The sequence below is a fragment of the Parasteatoda tepidariorum genome, chromosome 6, assembly GCF_043381705.1.
Source record: "Parasteatoda tepidariorum isolate YZ-2023 chromosome 6, CAS_Ptep_4.0, whole genome shotgun sequence".
Classification (NCBI taxonomy): domain Eukaryota; kingdom Metazoa; phylum Arthropoda; class Arachnida; order Araneae; family Theridiidae; genus Parasteatoda; species Parasteatoda tepidariorum.
The window spans coordinates 87053016-87070379 of record NC_092209.1 but is presented as its reverse complement, the minus strand read 5'-3'; the positions used below and the strand labels follow the sequence as shown (position 1 = coordinate 87070379).

Here is a 17364-nt window from a genome sequence, read left to right as displayed (position 1 = left end):
GATATTCCTTCTGTAATAAAAAGAGATACCATTTTGTTTTCGTTTGCATAAGAAAGAATATCAAGCATTTTTCTTTTTTAAATTTAATTAGCCACAATAAAGAAGGAACGTTGCAATGCTACACGCTACATAAACGACGTCTCTAGAGTAAATGAATGACTGTTCATATAGAAATCGCAGGTATTAGTCTCATACAACAACGCCCCCTATAGTTCGTTGCGATCGACAATCAAGTAATACTATCAAATTTTTTAGTAATTTAGTATTAATACTCAACAATAAAAAATAATGACAGTTTACTTTAGGTGTGAAGAAATAGAATTGTATTTGTAAGGGCCCCAACATTTTTAGTAGCTTAGGGCCCCGCCTAGCTTAAATCCGGCCCTGCCCTAGACGCTTGTCCTACAGTGAGTGTTTCATTAGTGACGCATGCCTGCTCAAAGTTGTAGTGAAATTCGTCTTGAATTGGAATGAGCAAAAATCATAATAAATAAAAAGTTTCACTGAGTTACAAGAGTTTGTATAAGTTTATTGGGAAGATTATTTTAAGCATGAATATATGCCGCATAAGTAGATCATCTACTTTTAAACTGTGCAAAAAAGAGATAACTTCTCAACCTCTTATATTCTATCGAGTAAGAATCTAAATTTAGAAATAATATTTTCTTTTGATTTAATTTTTCATTGGTTGCTTTTGTCTTAAAAATACCATAAGGTTTTTATTTCAAAGAGCAAATAAATTTTTAAAAAGCACAAATATTTTCTATTTAGTAAATCAATAAGTTTTTCTTGATTTCTTTTAGTAAATAAGTTTTTCGGAATGGAAGTTTTTTTACAATTGCAATGTATTGTTATTTAAAGATTAGTAATTTGTAATAATTTCAAGTTAAAAATGAAAAATTATTCATTCTTTTCTTATTATTTCTCAAAATATTTCTTGCCGTATATTGCATTTAATTAGTAATCTTTTAATATTTAAATTTAAGTCTTCCTTGTGTAGAAGAGCATATAGGAAAGAGTATGATGAATCAATCCAGGGGCCTGTCTAAGTTTTTCTGAGGGGTACCTATATTGTGAAAATTAAAAATTATATTAAAAAATCAACACCAAAATAAGGATTTATCGTTTCTTACGGGATAAAAAAATAAAATTTTAAGAAAAAATATTTTTTGAAACTACCAATTTTCCTAAAGTTGAATCTGTGAAGATACCACTTAACGATGGCAAATTTGGCCTGGACAGATCCCTGCAATTTGGAATGATCATGTTGCAATTGCCTGTCATTTGTGGAAGGACGTTCTGGTACTTTTTAGAGAGGGGGAACACATTACTAATTTTCCCTTTGTAATTTTGTATTATCTGCTCGTAACACTAATTAATTCTAGGCTAACTTTGGGCTCTGTTAGATTAAGACAATTAATTCATTGCAAAATTAGCCTTTCATTTAAATTAAATTACCTTACATTTCTATATTTAAGTTGCAGTTAAGGTATTTTATTCCCTTATAGCTGTTTCTAGGAATACTGGTTGATAAAGAGGAAAACGATAGCAGAGTATAAGAGTTTTTTTTTCTTCAATTATTTAAAACGAAATTATGTATAAGTTTCATTAATACATATTTCATTGATATGTAATGTAAATTAATTATAAGGCAAGAAAAAGTCAAAATGAATAGCTAGATATAAGTGAATCCAAATTCAACCATTTATGATCTTGTAGACGTAATTTCAAAGGAAAGTGATGTGTTAAAGAGTTTTGGATATTTTTGTTAAATATTTATATTTATTGACAATTAAGAGCATCTTTGCCTCTAAATCATCGAATAATTCAATTATTTCATCTTGCAAATGACTATGATATTTCCGACTTGAGAAAAAAGTGGCGCAATAATCAATTCTGGCATATCCATATTTTAAATATCTCCAAAATAAAGCTTAAAACCATCACTTAATTTTTGGAAATGATTTATATAAGTTTTCAGTTACTTACTATATTGAAATTACAAATGGCATTTTAAGCAAAAATTGCATATTATGTGATGCTGTCAATAAATTTGTCATTGAATGGCATTGGTATTCTTCCACCCCTTAGATAGGATCACTCCCTTATTACACCCTATTGACCCCAGTGATTAATATTGACCACTTTGGCAACCCCTGTTCTTTAGTGCATGTTTTTATTTATACTTATGATTTAAACTGAAGTACTCAGTGTTCTACCCGTAAAAATTCTAAAATAAGCATGATATTGATTTGATCTTCATAAATTTCTCATTTATACATTTTAAACTGAGTGTTTACCATTTAAAGAATATTCTATAAATTTTATCATTTTGATTTAAAAACTAAAGCGATAAGTGGGTAAGCTCTTCATTTTAATATTTTTTATTGTAATTAACTTCTAAAGTTAAAAGAGTTTTTATTTTTCATTAGCTTATTATTATAATTATCTTTAAAAAAAATTTTTTTTTTGAAACTATTATATCTGAAATAATTTTATAAAAGAAATTTTTAATGCATTTCTCATTTTTTTTTTTTTTTTTTTTTTTTTTTTTTTTTTTTTTTTTTTTTTTTTTTTTTTTTTNTTTTTTTTTTTTTTTGTCATTTCAATTTAAAGTTACAATTATCTTCAAACTCTAATATTTAGCTTTATTTTTAAGAATACTTGGATAGTAAAAAGAAAATACACGCCACCGCTTTCGAGGCTAAACGCTGAAAGACCTCGCGTCTTGAAGGGAAAACATTTTATTTATGAAACTATTGAAAATACTGATGATACACCACCTCCTGATCTACACCTTGTTCTCACAACTTTTGTAGAAGGTATGTTGATTTATTTTTATTATTACTTACTTTAAATTTTATACTTTCTTTTATTTATTTATTAGAAAATATGAAATCAAAGTAAATAAATTTTAGTTATATGTTTTTAAATCTTTAATGGTTATTTTATAATGAAATGCAAAACAGAGGTTGTTTCTAAGCCATTTCATAAATAGCTGTAATACCGATTTAAAATAATTATTTATTAATGAAATTAATAGGGTAAGACTGTGATCTGAGAAATTGAGAAGCTTTAGAAAGTTTTTTTTTTCTTCCAATTATGCCTTTTAATTTTTTTATCAAGATTTTACATGTGACGAAATATGATTGGAAATTACAGAGGGAAGAATTTCTTTAATTTTATTTGAATTCATGAGTATGTATAATTATATTAATTTAATGTTTTTTTGCTGTTTGATGAACTTCTCTTACATAGTGTAGCAGTCTCTCTGAAATCCACAACAATACGATCCACCATCCTCTAAATTTGCATTGATTGTTTAAAAAAACATAATGCAATGCATTTTCAAAAATTTTCAACTTATGAAGAAAAAAATTTTTCTTTATAAGTTTACTTATTTAAGTAATCATTCTGCCTCATTTTTTTACAATCTGTGATATATTTAAAGAAAACTAGAAGGGTCAAAAAAATTTTATAACGAATTATAAACTCTATCAATTACGCTTTAATTTTGTTAGTTTTTCTTTCAAAATGTTAATCTTTATTTCTATATATGTATTTAGGTATAAATTAATACAATTAAAAAGAATCATCGAAACATCTAAAATCTGCAAAATTTTAAGGCTGCAAAGCTCCTGCTCCCAAGTCTATTAATTAAACATGTTGTTTTTCATGTTAATAATTTATTTTAGTAAATTATCTCCATTACTGTTCAGCGATTGTTCCAAAACTTATAAAAATCTTAACTTTTTTTTATAAATAAAAATTATTTTTCATACAGAAAAAAAAAATTGCCAAGAAAAAAAAAGTTGTTATGAGAAGAAAGTAGTCAAGATTCTTTTTCAAACAACCTTCTTCTTTTTCCTTCGTATGACTAAATATAAATTTTCTTTAAATGTCATGGGAAGTTTAAAATATTTTCTATAAAATTTGGAGAGAAAACTGTTCTGAAAATATTCATCCCACAGTGGACTGATCATAAGACGTGGTTCCCGATAGATCACCAAAGTCAAGTATCACTGGCTGCCGTTAGTGTGCAGATAGGTAACCACTTTGATCAGCCTGTGAAGAAACCGAGGGTGTGCAGTGTTGGTTCTTGTTAAACTGTTCTACTGTACTCACCACAGAAGTACAAAATTGTGAAGGCTTGTCTTCAGATCATGTTCAGAAATATTTTTTAAGCCGTCACCAATAGCTCAAAGCTAAAAGCTCTTGTGCGACAATAGTACCTTCTAAACATTCTTTCATATAACTATAATTGTATCAAAACAAATATATATTTTTTCTAATTACAAAAGCTTCAAATTTTAAATGATGTTTTTACTTTAATGTTTTCAATTGCTGAATGTTTCATTGTTTTTCAATTACTTTAATATTATCTAATACATGTGTGCTTCAGCTATATCCCCAAACCTAAAGTCTTTAATATTTTGACTTCTGTCTGAGGCCACACATACTCTAATAGTACTTGAAAAGACTATTTAAATTATTTAATATGACAGTTATCGTCATGAAAATATATTTTCACAATTTAAAATTATTAAGGAATTTTTAAAGAAATGCTTGTTAAATGAAATTGGTTTTTAACTTGAGTTAAGCTTCTTATTTCACTTAAAACGAATTCTTCCTTGTATATTTTATTCGTTATTTCAACATTTAGCTGAACTACTTCACTTAAAGTTTCAACAATTTTATTCTTAGATGAATTTTTATAAAAATTTACATTGAAATAAATTTTTTACCGCTAATAAACAAATTCTGCAGATACTGATTTTAAATAAAATAAATCAATTGTTTATCACTTTTTAAAAAGAATTTTACCTGAAGTGATCTGAAATAGTTTTTAAAACCTGTAAACCATTTGCAATGAGAATGGAAAGGGGTTTTAAACTATTTCTCTAACAATTTACATTTACTAGTGTTTAAATTACCCGAAACAAAAAAGCAATTCCTTCTTTCTAATTTCCATTTATGTCTGTTTAGTTCATCACCGAACTCAAAATTATATCATGTCTTTATAATTTATAAAAGTTTTAAATTTAAATTGTGTTCTTTTTTTTATATCATCGTTTACTGTTCTTTAACATTAATCATGCCTCTGCCTTAGCTATAAGAATGTTTTGCCTAATTTTACGTGTAATAATACTTTTTTGTAACCAACAGGTATTGGAGATGTAGGAGATATTATCTCTGTAATGCCAGAATATGCTCGTAATGATTTGCTTTTACCAAGAAAAGCAGTGTATGCTACTCCTGAGAATATAGGAAAATATTCAATGAAGAAGAAGGTAAAAAATGATATTGAGTCTCATATATTTAGATAAATTTGTCTATCTTTTTATCTGTGCTTCTTATTATAAGTAATTAAAGCATGTATAGTATCTCTTTATTCTGCAATTTATATTTTCAGTAATTAAGGCTGTTTAGTTATTTAGAGGTATATTCAGATAAATAGTATCACTTTTTTTTAATATAAAATAGATTTTATTGCATCAGTGTTTTCATCATAGAAAAAAAATGGGTGAGAANGCATGTATAGTATCTCTTTATTCTGCAATTTATATTTTCAGTAATTAAGGCTGTTTAGTTATTTAGAGGTATATTCAGATAAATAGTATAACTTTTTTTAATATAAAATAACTTTTATTGCATGAAATAAACAAGGTAATAAAAATGAACTGAGGTAAACAATACTATAAATGTACACTTTATTTTTTTTTATTATAATTACATTGATAATGAATGTATATACGCTCAAACTGCTTTAGAACAAGCTCTGATTTAACGAGAACTCGAACGGTACAATATTAAGTCTATTGCAACAAAACGAGTAACCAATTTTAGCGAGCAATATTTTTGTGATTCATAAAAAAATTTCGTGCTTTTACCTTTCCAACTCTGTTATTCCCTTCTTTGAAAAATTCATTTAACATTTTGAAGACTACTGAAAGTATCTGATGAGTCATAAATCGTGAAACATGTGATCTTTTTTCAAAAGCAGAGCTGCAAATGACTATGTTCTTTGGGTCATGAGTCTTATTTGAGGAACAATAACACTACAAAGAGACACTTTGTATTGGAATAAAAAATAAATAGAGTAGGTACTATATTTTGAATTTAGTCAGTTTGACAAAACTTATATGATTTTTTTCATTAACCCCCCAAGCACTTGGTTACCACGTGTAAATATTGCTGTCTTTTCACGTTCATTATAAGCGAGTTTGGCTGTACTTTTACATCAATTACTTGTTACAAAAGCAAATATATTACTATTTATGACAAAAGAATCTCAATATTTTAAACCAGTGGTTACTATTTATCATTTCAAACAAGGCATAAAATTAACGAAATGTTCATTATTTTAATTGAAGATATATTAACGTTTTTAATACAAATACACATGGGAAATATTTTCTTAATTAGAGTAATTAAATGTCTGATATAAAAGCAGGCATACTTCCTTTTGTGATTGTAGCATTCATTTTAGGAAAAGGAATTTTAACAACACTTATCTACGTATTTGCCTTTCATTTTCATAATTGAAATAAAAGCAAAAGTACTAACATTTATAATATTTATAGTTTTATATATATGTGTGTGTGTGTGTGTGTATATATATATGTGTGTGTGTGTATATATATATATATATATATATATGTTACACTTTGAAAGCCTAAACATTGTAAGTTCGTAGTGTGGCCGGTGCTTCTTGAAAAAGATACAGGAAAATGCAGGAATCATAATATAATTTTATTAAAGTAAGGGCCAGAGCCCCAGAATGACAACCTTACATGCTGGTGGATAGGTATAGAATAGCACATTTGACCTTGGAACAATATATTTAAATCTTTCTGGACAATATATTTAAATGTTAATAGGTCTCAATAGCGTGGGACTGATCAATTTCCCAAGCTACTAAAGCCACATCATCACATTTTTTTAGATAATTAGATCCATATTATTACTTTCTTGTGGGAAAGGTTTTTAAACGTTTGCGCGTTAGATATATGTAATGTTAAAACAATTATATATTTTATATATATATATTTTTATATTATATTTTATTTTATTACCGTCGTTGAACAGCTGANTATATATATATATATATATAAACTAATTGTAAATTCTTATAAATGTTTCTTATTGTTTAAGTTTTCTAGTGCAAATATAAAAAGAAAATCGAAGTACACAACTTTTGCTTTTTGACAACTATACGGTTGTACTTTATTTTCTAAACTGTGTTTTTATCATAATTCTCTTGTATAAGAAAATCTATAATCCTGGTTATAAATCAAAATATATTTATTTTAGAGTAGAGAAGAAAGACCAAAATTCAGTTCTATTCATGCTGCTACAGTAAGTTAAACCTATTTGGTTCCATAATCTAAAGTTATGATGGACTCTCTTATTTAATTTAATTATTTTTCTTTAATGCAGATTATTAGAAGTTTGAGTAAGATAGTTATACCTGTATTTATGAATTCTGAAAATCCTTGGACTATCACAAAGAGTCATCTTCACATAGCTTTTCGCAAAGAAGTAAGAATAATTATTTTATTATTATAATTATGAAAATTTAAATATTTTATAAAATGTTTATAAACCACATATTTAAAAAAAAGTTTATTAATAAATGTTCCTTTACCAATAAAATTTGAACATTGAAATCAAATTCAAATGCTTTTGTGACAGAGAGTCTCCTTCCTCATCATTTTAAGAAATAAATCAATTCAACTCAGTCAAATCCAATGTGTTTTCATGCGTTTTTAATTAAAAGTTAATTCAAATTAATCTTAAAATGTTGATTCAGCTTTTTGTGAAGAAATCAGCTGGAATATTTTAAGATTGCATGTAATTTTAATAATTTTTTTAAATGACAAGTAAAATAATAATTTCTCAATCAATAAATGTATTATTAAATCATAATTTTGGTTATATAGTTCATTTTTAAAGGAATATATTCCTATCTTTTTAATGTTGTGATTCTCTATCCAATCAAAAATTTAATACGACCATCTAAATTAAATCAAACCAGTTTTTCTGAAAAAGAAGTGTTATCACATTTTAAGGTATAAAACAATTCTACTTAATCAAATCAAACATGTTTTAGAAAGAAGTGTTCTTGCTAAACTTTTAAGTTATAACTTAATTCAACTGAATTTATATTTTCCATCAAGATGAATTATTTTATGATTCATCTTGATGTATGTGTATAATGTAATGTATGTATATATATACTTTTTAATAATGCACGATTTAATAATGCATACATTAATTCAACTTAATTTACATGTTATAGTGTAATTCTTTTGACATACTTTCAAATGTAGAAATTATTTTTAACTCACTGTAGTAGACATTAATTATTTTTATACTTAATGTATATGAAAATTTCAGTTAACATACTTGTAAAGATATGAAATAAGTCAGACAAATACTTTGGCAGTTCTTTAAAATTCCAATTTTGATTTCCATAGTTTTATTTTTCCAGTTTTTTAAATAATTAAAAAATGGTAGTCATTATGCTTCACTTCACCTTTTAAAATAATGATAATAATGTAATGATAATTTATGTCAATTATGCGAGTGGTTTAAAAATTCCCAAAAGCATCACAGTTTATCGAATAGTTAGTTCATTTCTGCTGAAAGACTGCATTCTCGTCAGCTTCTCGCTATGATTCGATCTATAATTTTATCTAATTATAACAGTTTGATTTTTTATTAATATATTTTTTTAAATTTAATTATTATCTATTTTTATTTTTTTTTAAGTTACTCCAAATTCTTGATTTTTTTTAAAACTTTTCAGAGTAAAAGTAATTTATCATAAATAATTAATGAATTTGTTTGTTTGAATTGATTTTTTACTAATTTTTTATCCATTTAAGAAATTTCTAACATTTCTTTTTCATATTGTTTTCTTTTTTTCTTTTACTTAAGCATTAGGTTAAACTATATTTAGTAAAATATAAATTTAATTGTAAAACAAAGTAAATGGTTACTTTTATAGCAATACATTTTTAAAAAAATTAAGGTGTGGAAACGTTTTCTGGTAGTTTTATTAAAAAAAAAAAAAAAAAAGTTAAAATCAATATTTTGGATATAGTATAGTAAAATTTTGTAAATAAATTTGATTGCAAAATAATTCTTATCAATGAACTTTTTATTTAATATTGTAGGGCAAAATTAACAGTTGACTAAATAGAACAAATGGCAACCAAAAGGTTATCTGCCAGTCACCATTTTTTCATTGAAAGTGCATTCCAGTTGTAGTTGTATCCATTGGTCAATAGCAAAACTTCCTAATTTTGCTCTATAAATATCAGTTTTAATTTTGTTATTGCTACTTATCTTTGAAATAATCTAAAAGATTTGTTTTCTTTTTTTTTTCTTTTAACAATTTTTTACTAAGCGTATGATATTTATTATTAATTATAATTGATACAATTTGGTTATATTTATAGTCCTTAATATGTGTAAATTTTTACATTTTTTGAAGAAAAAATAGCTAAAATTTATCTAATGTCTTCTGATTAAGATGTATGAAAAATTAATACAAAAAGGTTTTCAGTATATAACTCTCTAACAATCAGAATTCTACTACCATCATTGCTTGTACAAATACTTGGTTAATATTTTTGTTTGTGCAGATGTGTATTACACACAAAATTTCTTTTTGGAATTCTCTAAAATTTTTCTGCCACATTGCATGAAATTTATTGTAGATTAGAATAATTTGATATTTCTATTTCTCAATATGTTGCATTTTATATTTTTTCTGAAAAAAGCTATTATTTTATTTTTTATGCTTGAACTTTTTAATGTACATACACGTGAATTCAATTACAATCTTTGGATAATACATGTGTTTATCATTACATGAAATATCATTTTACTACTGAGTTATTCTAGAATTTTTAATCAAATTGCATGACATTTATAAATTTGTATAATTAGATAATATTTTTATTTCATTATATTCTGTTTATATTATGAACTTCCAAGAAAATTTATTCATAAATAGTATCTGATGTATCATTTGACCCAAAAATATTAAAAACTTTTATTTGAATTTCAATTTTTTAGTTCTAAAAATCCTACACATATTTGTTCCTACAAATATTCTATTACCATGTTTGTTTGTTTTTTTCAGGTAAACATGCACACAAATTTTTTCTTTTATGTTCTTAATAATCTCTGCTAATACAGTTCATGAAATTTATTTTAAACTATTACAATTAACATTACATAACTAACTAAACATTCCTTTAAATATACTGCTAATTTTTGCCAATTTTGTGTAGTTAGGATATTCTGTAACACTTCAATACCTTCAAAGATTAAATTGTCTATATTTTAATGAAAATAAATGAGCATTTTACTTAACCTTTTATAGATCTATTTATTTCTTGAAATGCTATGTTAAAATATTTTAGGGATATTCTAGGATAGGACTAACTGCTCTGGATTTAAAAAAATATTTTAAAAAATGGTAGAGAACTATAAACAAATTTTTGCAGATTTTCAGTTGATTTTGCCAACTTTTTAAAAGGTTCAACTAACTATAACTAAGGTGTAATTTAATTGTAACTAAGAAAGTGGCATATTACATAAGCCTTTAAAATATATTTATTAGTAGTCGTAAGTATAAGCCCTATAAAATGAATTTAATAAACCAAGAAATATACATTAAAAGACTACCACTCAAAAATATTAATTCGCTATCTGGTGTAAATCGGCATCTCTCTTTATAGATAACGGAATTTATAAATGTTGTATTTATAACTACAAAGAAATTTGATAAGTAATCAAATGAACAAACTTTTTATACACAAGAGCAAATAGTTCCCCGGTGTTAACCTCTCTTCATGACCTCACACTAACCTTTATTGTTACCCATATTTATGTAAACAAAGCCCTTCTTTATTTTTTTCTTAAGTTATCAGCAGATGGTTGCATGAATCACAAGCCAAAAAATTACTTCAAATCAACATTTAAAACTTACCGTGGTAAGTATACTCTACACAGCCACATGAAGGGTTAAGCTGTGCTGATTTGTTTGTCATAAATTAATGAAATTTAAAGATAACCTACTTAATTCATAGTCTGAGAGTCAAATAATTAGTCAATGTGTAACAATGATTTAAATTAAGTTATCTAAGCTTAAATAACTTTTTCTACCCTAAAAAATAACTAAAAAGTTTTTAATTTTTGAGCTTAATGATTATGCAATGAATTTTTATTATGTGCTTGTTGTTGTTGTTGTTGTTGTTACTTTACGTCGCACTAGAGCTGCACAATGGGCTATTGGCGACGGTCTGGGAAACATCCCGGAGGATGATCCGAAGACATGCCATCGCAATTTTGATCCTCTGCGGAAGGGATGGCACCCCCGCTTCGGCAGCCCGACGACCTGCACGCGAAGTCGAGCACTTTACGGTAGCACAGTTTAACGAGGACCAATACCGCACACCCTCGGTCCCTACGCAGACTGATCCAAGTGGTCACCCACCCGCACACTAACCGTAGCCAGTGATGCTTGACTTCGGTGATCTGCTGGGAACCGTGTCTTAACGATCAGTCCACTGCGGGACTATTATGTGCTTGAGTTCATTCATAGTTGTTCACGCAGGTGTGTATTAAGAAAATTGTGTTTCCTAACTTTTGTATAAACCCAAATTCTGATTACTCTTCTATGGGCATGTTCATTAAAATTAAAAACTGTGACTAAATATGTATTGTGACTGCCATAGTAACAGAACCTCATTTTAAATTTGTTTACAGGGTTTTTTTATTCCACATGATGCCATAGAACTGCCTTCAAGTTCTGTCGAAGGACCAGACCTTGCAATGGAAGGTAGAGATTTTGCAGTGACAGTTACGGTAATTCTGTTTACATTTTAATAACAGAAATTTGAGTTTTTTATTATTATTAATGGATGGTTCATTATGATACTTAAAAGTATTTGCTTCATGCAAGGCATAATTTCTCTCTGATTAAAATCACTATTTTGAAATACAGTAAAACCTTGATTTTTTAAATTCATAAAAAAAATGAAGTAATCATGTTTAACCTTATTAAATGTGCTTATAGATTATATTAATATTTTTCATGATCATATTTTGCAACATTTTTATTACTTACAAAAAAATCATATTTAAAATGCATTATGTAATTAATGAACTTTAATGCCTTATTATTTCTCTAAGAAAGAATAAATTTTTATGTAAATCTGTAGTTTATTATTAGTATATTATGTTATTTTGTTGTAATATAGTAGGATTTAATGATCTAAAAACTGTTTACCTTGCAATGATTTTAACTAAAAGGGTATTTTTCATTTTCTTATTTCATATATTAACATGTTTACTTAAAAAATTACCTCTATCTGACAAATTGTGTAAATCTTAACCAAAACGTTATCACCCATGTCTGTTTTATTGCAATAAGTGTTATTTTAGTGTTGTTTTTTTTTTTTTTTTAGTCTTTGAAAATTTCTCCAATAAGTATTTAGCAAAATTGGATTAAATACATAGCGAACTAGAGATTGTCACTTTGCACAAACAATTAATAAAAATGAAGAGCTCAATGACCGTATAAAATTGATATTGCTTTCGTTAAGTAGATAAAAAGGGGCATAGTAGAGTCCGTAGATGGAACACCATCCCAGGACTTTTATTAGAGTATTTTTAAAGAATATTCACTGAAAATGAAGTTAAAACAGTTAACAGATTAGGGATTGTAAATAAATATTTAAGCAAGAAAATTAAAACTAAACAAAACTCAGTGGTGCGACAGGCCATAGAGGGTCAAGGCCTACTGTGCCCATCTTAGTTTTCTTATCCTTGGGCTCTGGGTTGCAGGAGCCGATGTTCCAGTCAGGTGGTCAGCCGAACGCAGAACCCCCAGTGTTTAGTTCCCAAGCAGGCTTGGTACTCATTTATCGACCCACTGAAGGGATGAAAGGCCGAGTCAACCTTGCCCAGCCCAAGGATCGAACCCAGGTCCTGTGTCCTGGAAGCGGGATGCGCTACCACTCAGCCACTGGGCATTAAGCAAGAAAATAAAAACACAAAATCAAAACCCAACAAATCATTAATCAGAATGACGGTACCGAATCCGGTTTAGTTCCATTATTAATCTTAAATTGTGTTTTTAATAAACACTGTTCAACTCCTCATTAAGGATTGTGGTTACCCTTCTTTCCGTATTTTGAGGGGAAAAAATCCAAAGCCGTTGAAGAGAATGTTATATTTGTATTTCTGATTTCAAAACTTAATATGTGACACTAATTTTAAAACAGTTTATAATAGTTACAGCGTATTTTGGGTGAGCCCCTTGCAATGTGAAAAAATATGAAATTGCAATTTTGGATTGGGAAACTTAAAACTGCAGTAATTAGTAATAATACAAAAAGCATCATAATCAACTGATCTTTCAACTCTCTGTATTATTACTAATTATTGCAGAACTTAGTTCGATTAGCATAAATGACTGTGCATTAAATTTTATTCAAAATAAAATGGTAACACTGGTCCACTTATCTACCAATGATACTGTCTTCTTAGATTAACAACACAGAAAAAGTGCTGGTGCGCTGCAGAGTTTTCTACATCAAGAAAGGGATGGAAACTGCTATATTGAGTGAAGAAGACTATTTAGAAAAAAATGAGCCCATTCTAGCAGAACAAAAAGAACTTTTACAATCAATGCCTATGCCAGAAATTGTAGATGATCCTTCTTCCTCTGTATCACTCATTGAAAAATATCGCATTAAATATATTGAATAAACTTATTTTATTTTGTTTAACAATTTCATTCTGTATTAAAACTCATTCTAACTTTAACAACTTACACTGTAAAGACAGACCAAGCACACATCATGATTCTCTGATCACAAAATTGCCTAACTAATGTGAATGCTGACAGGCATTTATCGCAGAAATAAAAAAGACGTTGACAGATCTTGTCACAAAAACAGAAAATGTTCAGACTTCTACAAAGCATTGAACACTTGGTAGTCCACTACTTTGGTAAGCACATCAGTGAATTTCTTGCCTGCACAAGGTTAATGCAATTAGATTTTTAAATTGAATGTTTTGTAATTGCTATTTCGGATAATAAAAAAAAAATATATGTATTAGGGATGAAGAATATTTAAATGAGAAAAGATCTACACTGGTGGACAAAATTAGAAATGGAAGACATTTTCCCAAATATCTCAAAAAATACTGAATATAAATAAATGAAATTTGGTATGGATATAGCTTATTCCATGATAATAAAGTATGCAAAACAAAAATGAAAGTGCCATTCACTGGCAAGACCTATTGCCAATAAATCCAATGTAGTCTGAACTTAAGGATAAAAGTGAGGCTTGTACAGCGTGTGTTGCCTCTAGTATGGTCACCCCTGACAGACAGCATGCATAACGAGTATGCATGCTGTTAATAAGGGAGTTAAGGAGGACTTGTGGAAGACCCTCCCATTCTTCCACCAGAGCAATTTTTAACTCCAGAATGGTTCCGGGGGGAGGTTGGCGCATCACAATAGCTCTACCAAGAGCATCCCAAGCATGTTCAATAGGATTCAGGTCAGGGGATTTGGCTGGCCAATCCATTTGTTGAATATCTTCACTTTCCAGATACTCATCAACCATGAGAGCTCTATGTGGTCGAGCATTGTCGTTCATAAAAATGAACTCGGGGCCAACAGCGCCCCTGAAAAGACGCACATAGGGCTCTAGGACCTCCTGCCTGTACCTCTGAGCATTCACGGAACTATTGTCAAACACATCATAAATGATAGGTATCTTGCAAGTGCGAATGAATGTGAGAAAATGCTTTCCATCTCTTAATTTTGTCCACCAGTGTAGAATTATCCAAATCAAAAAAATCATATCAAGAATAATCACAGTGAAGGTAAGCTAAACACTATCAAAACCAGTTTTGTTGGTGGTGGAAATTGAAAAAGAAAAAACTATTTTATTGCCTTTCAGTTTCACCTAACCATCAAACTGACTTTTGAATCTCTTAATTTTACTTCTTGTGATTAACCACAAAACTTATAAATCATTCTTTCTTTTTGGCACTGAAAACTAAGTTTGCAAGCTCATTTTTTTTTTTTTTTTTTAAATCATCAAGATTTTTAAAAAATACCTTTTTATAGTCATTTTCATATCATGATAATCAAAATTTTTAAATAACTTTATAAAGTCAAGAATAAAATATTAAATTATAATTATCCTACCCTGAGGAAACGTTTAAGTTAGCAGCTATGCGTAATTGAATAATTTGCCTTGGTTTTATTCTGAACAAAGGTTCTAAAATGCAAAACAAAGCAATTTCAAAAAAAAAGTTTGAATAATAGTACTCAATGAAAGAAATTTATATGTTTTCACAAACTTACAATAAAATTAATCTAAATTAAATCATTAAATAAAAAAATCTCCATATAAAAAAATATTAGAATTATGTAAAGAAGTAATAAATTCATTTAAATGAGGGAATTGGTTGATAGTTGGTTAATGATATTTCAGAAACTGAACTCGTGTAAGTTAATTGCGGACATGTTCTAATTTAATTTTACAGAACAGAAAATTAAAAATAAGCAAATGAAATAGGAGTTTTTAACATGAAAATTTAATCTTACCTCATTTATTTTAACTATTAGAAATATAGTCAGTATAAACTATACTACAATTAACATGTTTACAAATATTTCACACAAAGAAATTACACAATGCAAATTAAAGGAACATTTGGAACACTTAAGAGACAGTTTTTTTTTTTTTTTTTCAAGTTTTAGGGCATTTATTAAAAATGATACAACTTTTCAAGTTAGCTACTTCAACAATTACAAAATCACAAATGTCTACAACTTAAAAAGAAAAGCTTTTTATTACATAGATTTAACAAACAAACAGCAATTCAAATTGAAAAATCCAACGCATGTAAAAATAAACTAACACGCTTAAATAATAAAAAAATCCAGGTTGCCCATTTTAAAACATATCAGTACACCTGTTAAGCATTAATGTTAAAAATATTAACAAAAAAAAAATTCAATCTTACCCTTTATAGTATTTTACCCTTTTAAAAACTAATGGTACAGATGTATACTATCTTGAATAAACATATAAAGAAAAATATGTATTTTAAATTTTATTTTTTAATGAATTATTGTGGTCATTAATATTTACATTAAATTTATATCTTAACTAGTGATGTAACGAATAGTGATGGGGCCGAATATCGAATATTCGGCCAAATTTTAGGCCGAATACTTAAATTTTAAAAATTTCTCTTTTGATTGTAATTAAAGTAATTTTAAATTAAAAATGAAATAAATATTAACAAAATTGCTTTTTTAATCTTTGTATATTTAAAAAAAATTTAACAACTTGATTTATTTTTTGTAATAATTTAAATATCTTGATGTAATATAATTAACAAGGCAATATGGCTTTTATAAATCTAAATAATTAATAGCATATTTTAATTATAGTTATAATTGTAATTTATATGCTATTTTATTTAAGATAAGAAGTCATTATTTACTACTACTGTTAAATGTATTCTTAACTATTTTTTTTGTCAGAAAAATTATTAAAACTCAGAAAATTAAGAACTTTTTGAAATTTTAATTTTGTAATTAAATAATTTTCAAATTTTAAATTAAAAATGAAATAAATATTAACAAATTTGCTTTTTTAAACTTTGTATATTTTTAAAAAAAATTTAACAACTTTATGTATTTTTTGTAATATTTTAAATAGCTTGATGCCAACAATAAGGCTTTCACAAATCTAAATAATTAATAATAGCATATACTTCATTATTCGGCCGAATAACTTCAGTATTCGGCTAGGCCGAATATTCGGCAAAGGGGCCGAATATTCGTTACATCCCTAATTTGAACATTAATTTTTATTTAAACGAGCTGTGAACTAAATCAAAATTTTGAAAATAATTCTGTACCAATTTTTTACACTTACATGAAAAAACTTCTGTCTATCAAATACAGTGCCCATGAGTGCCATTTATACGGCCAGCGTATTAAAGTGGTAACTGTACAAAACTTTTGGCACTCATGGAGTTACAACAAAGCAAAGCTCACTTGTTATAAAATAGAGTAAATAATAAATATAATAAGAAGGTGCTATTTTAGCACCAATATTCATTGGAAAAATACAGGATATTAAACACAGGAAAAGAATATTATATATAAAATTAATAATAAACTCTTCCTTCACTTTAACTATGCTACTGTAAAACATATATCATCTGATATTTATATAAACTCATTTTTAATGGAATAAAAAATTATTTTATGTTTAAGCTTGTACATATAACTACTTT

The 17364-nt window shown here is 27.2% G+C and overlaps 1 protein-coding gene across 1 annotated transcript; it reads left to right on the top strand.

Moving 5' to 3' along the window:
* Positions 1-407: 407 nt before the first annotated feature.
* Positions 408-13806, top strand: LOC107448915 (mitochondrial ribosomal protein L9). Its single transcript, XM_043046686.2, has 7 exons — positions 408-635; positions 2660-2822; positions 5167-5291; positions 7315-7359; positions 7441-7542; positions 11788-11886; positions 13573-13806. Exons 1-7 carry the CDS (start codon positions 552-554, stop codon positions 13792-13794), a joined length of 840 nt encoding a protein of 279 aa, XP_042902620.1. The 5' UTR covers positions 408-551; the 3' UTR covers positions 13795-13806.
* Positions 13807-17364: the final 3558 nt, after the last annotated feature.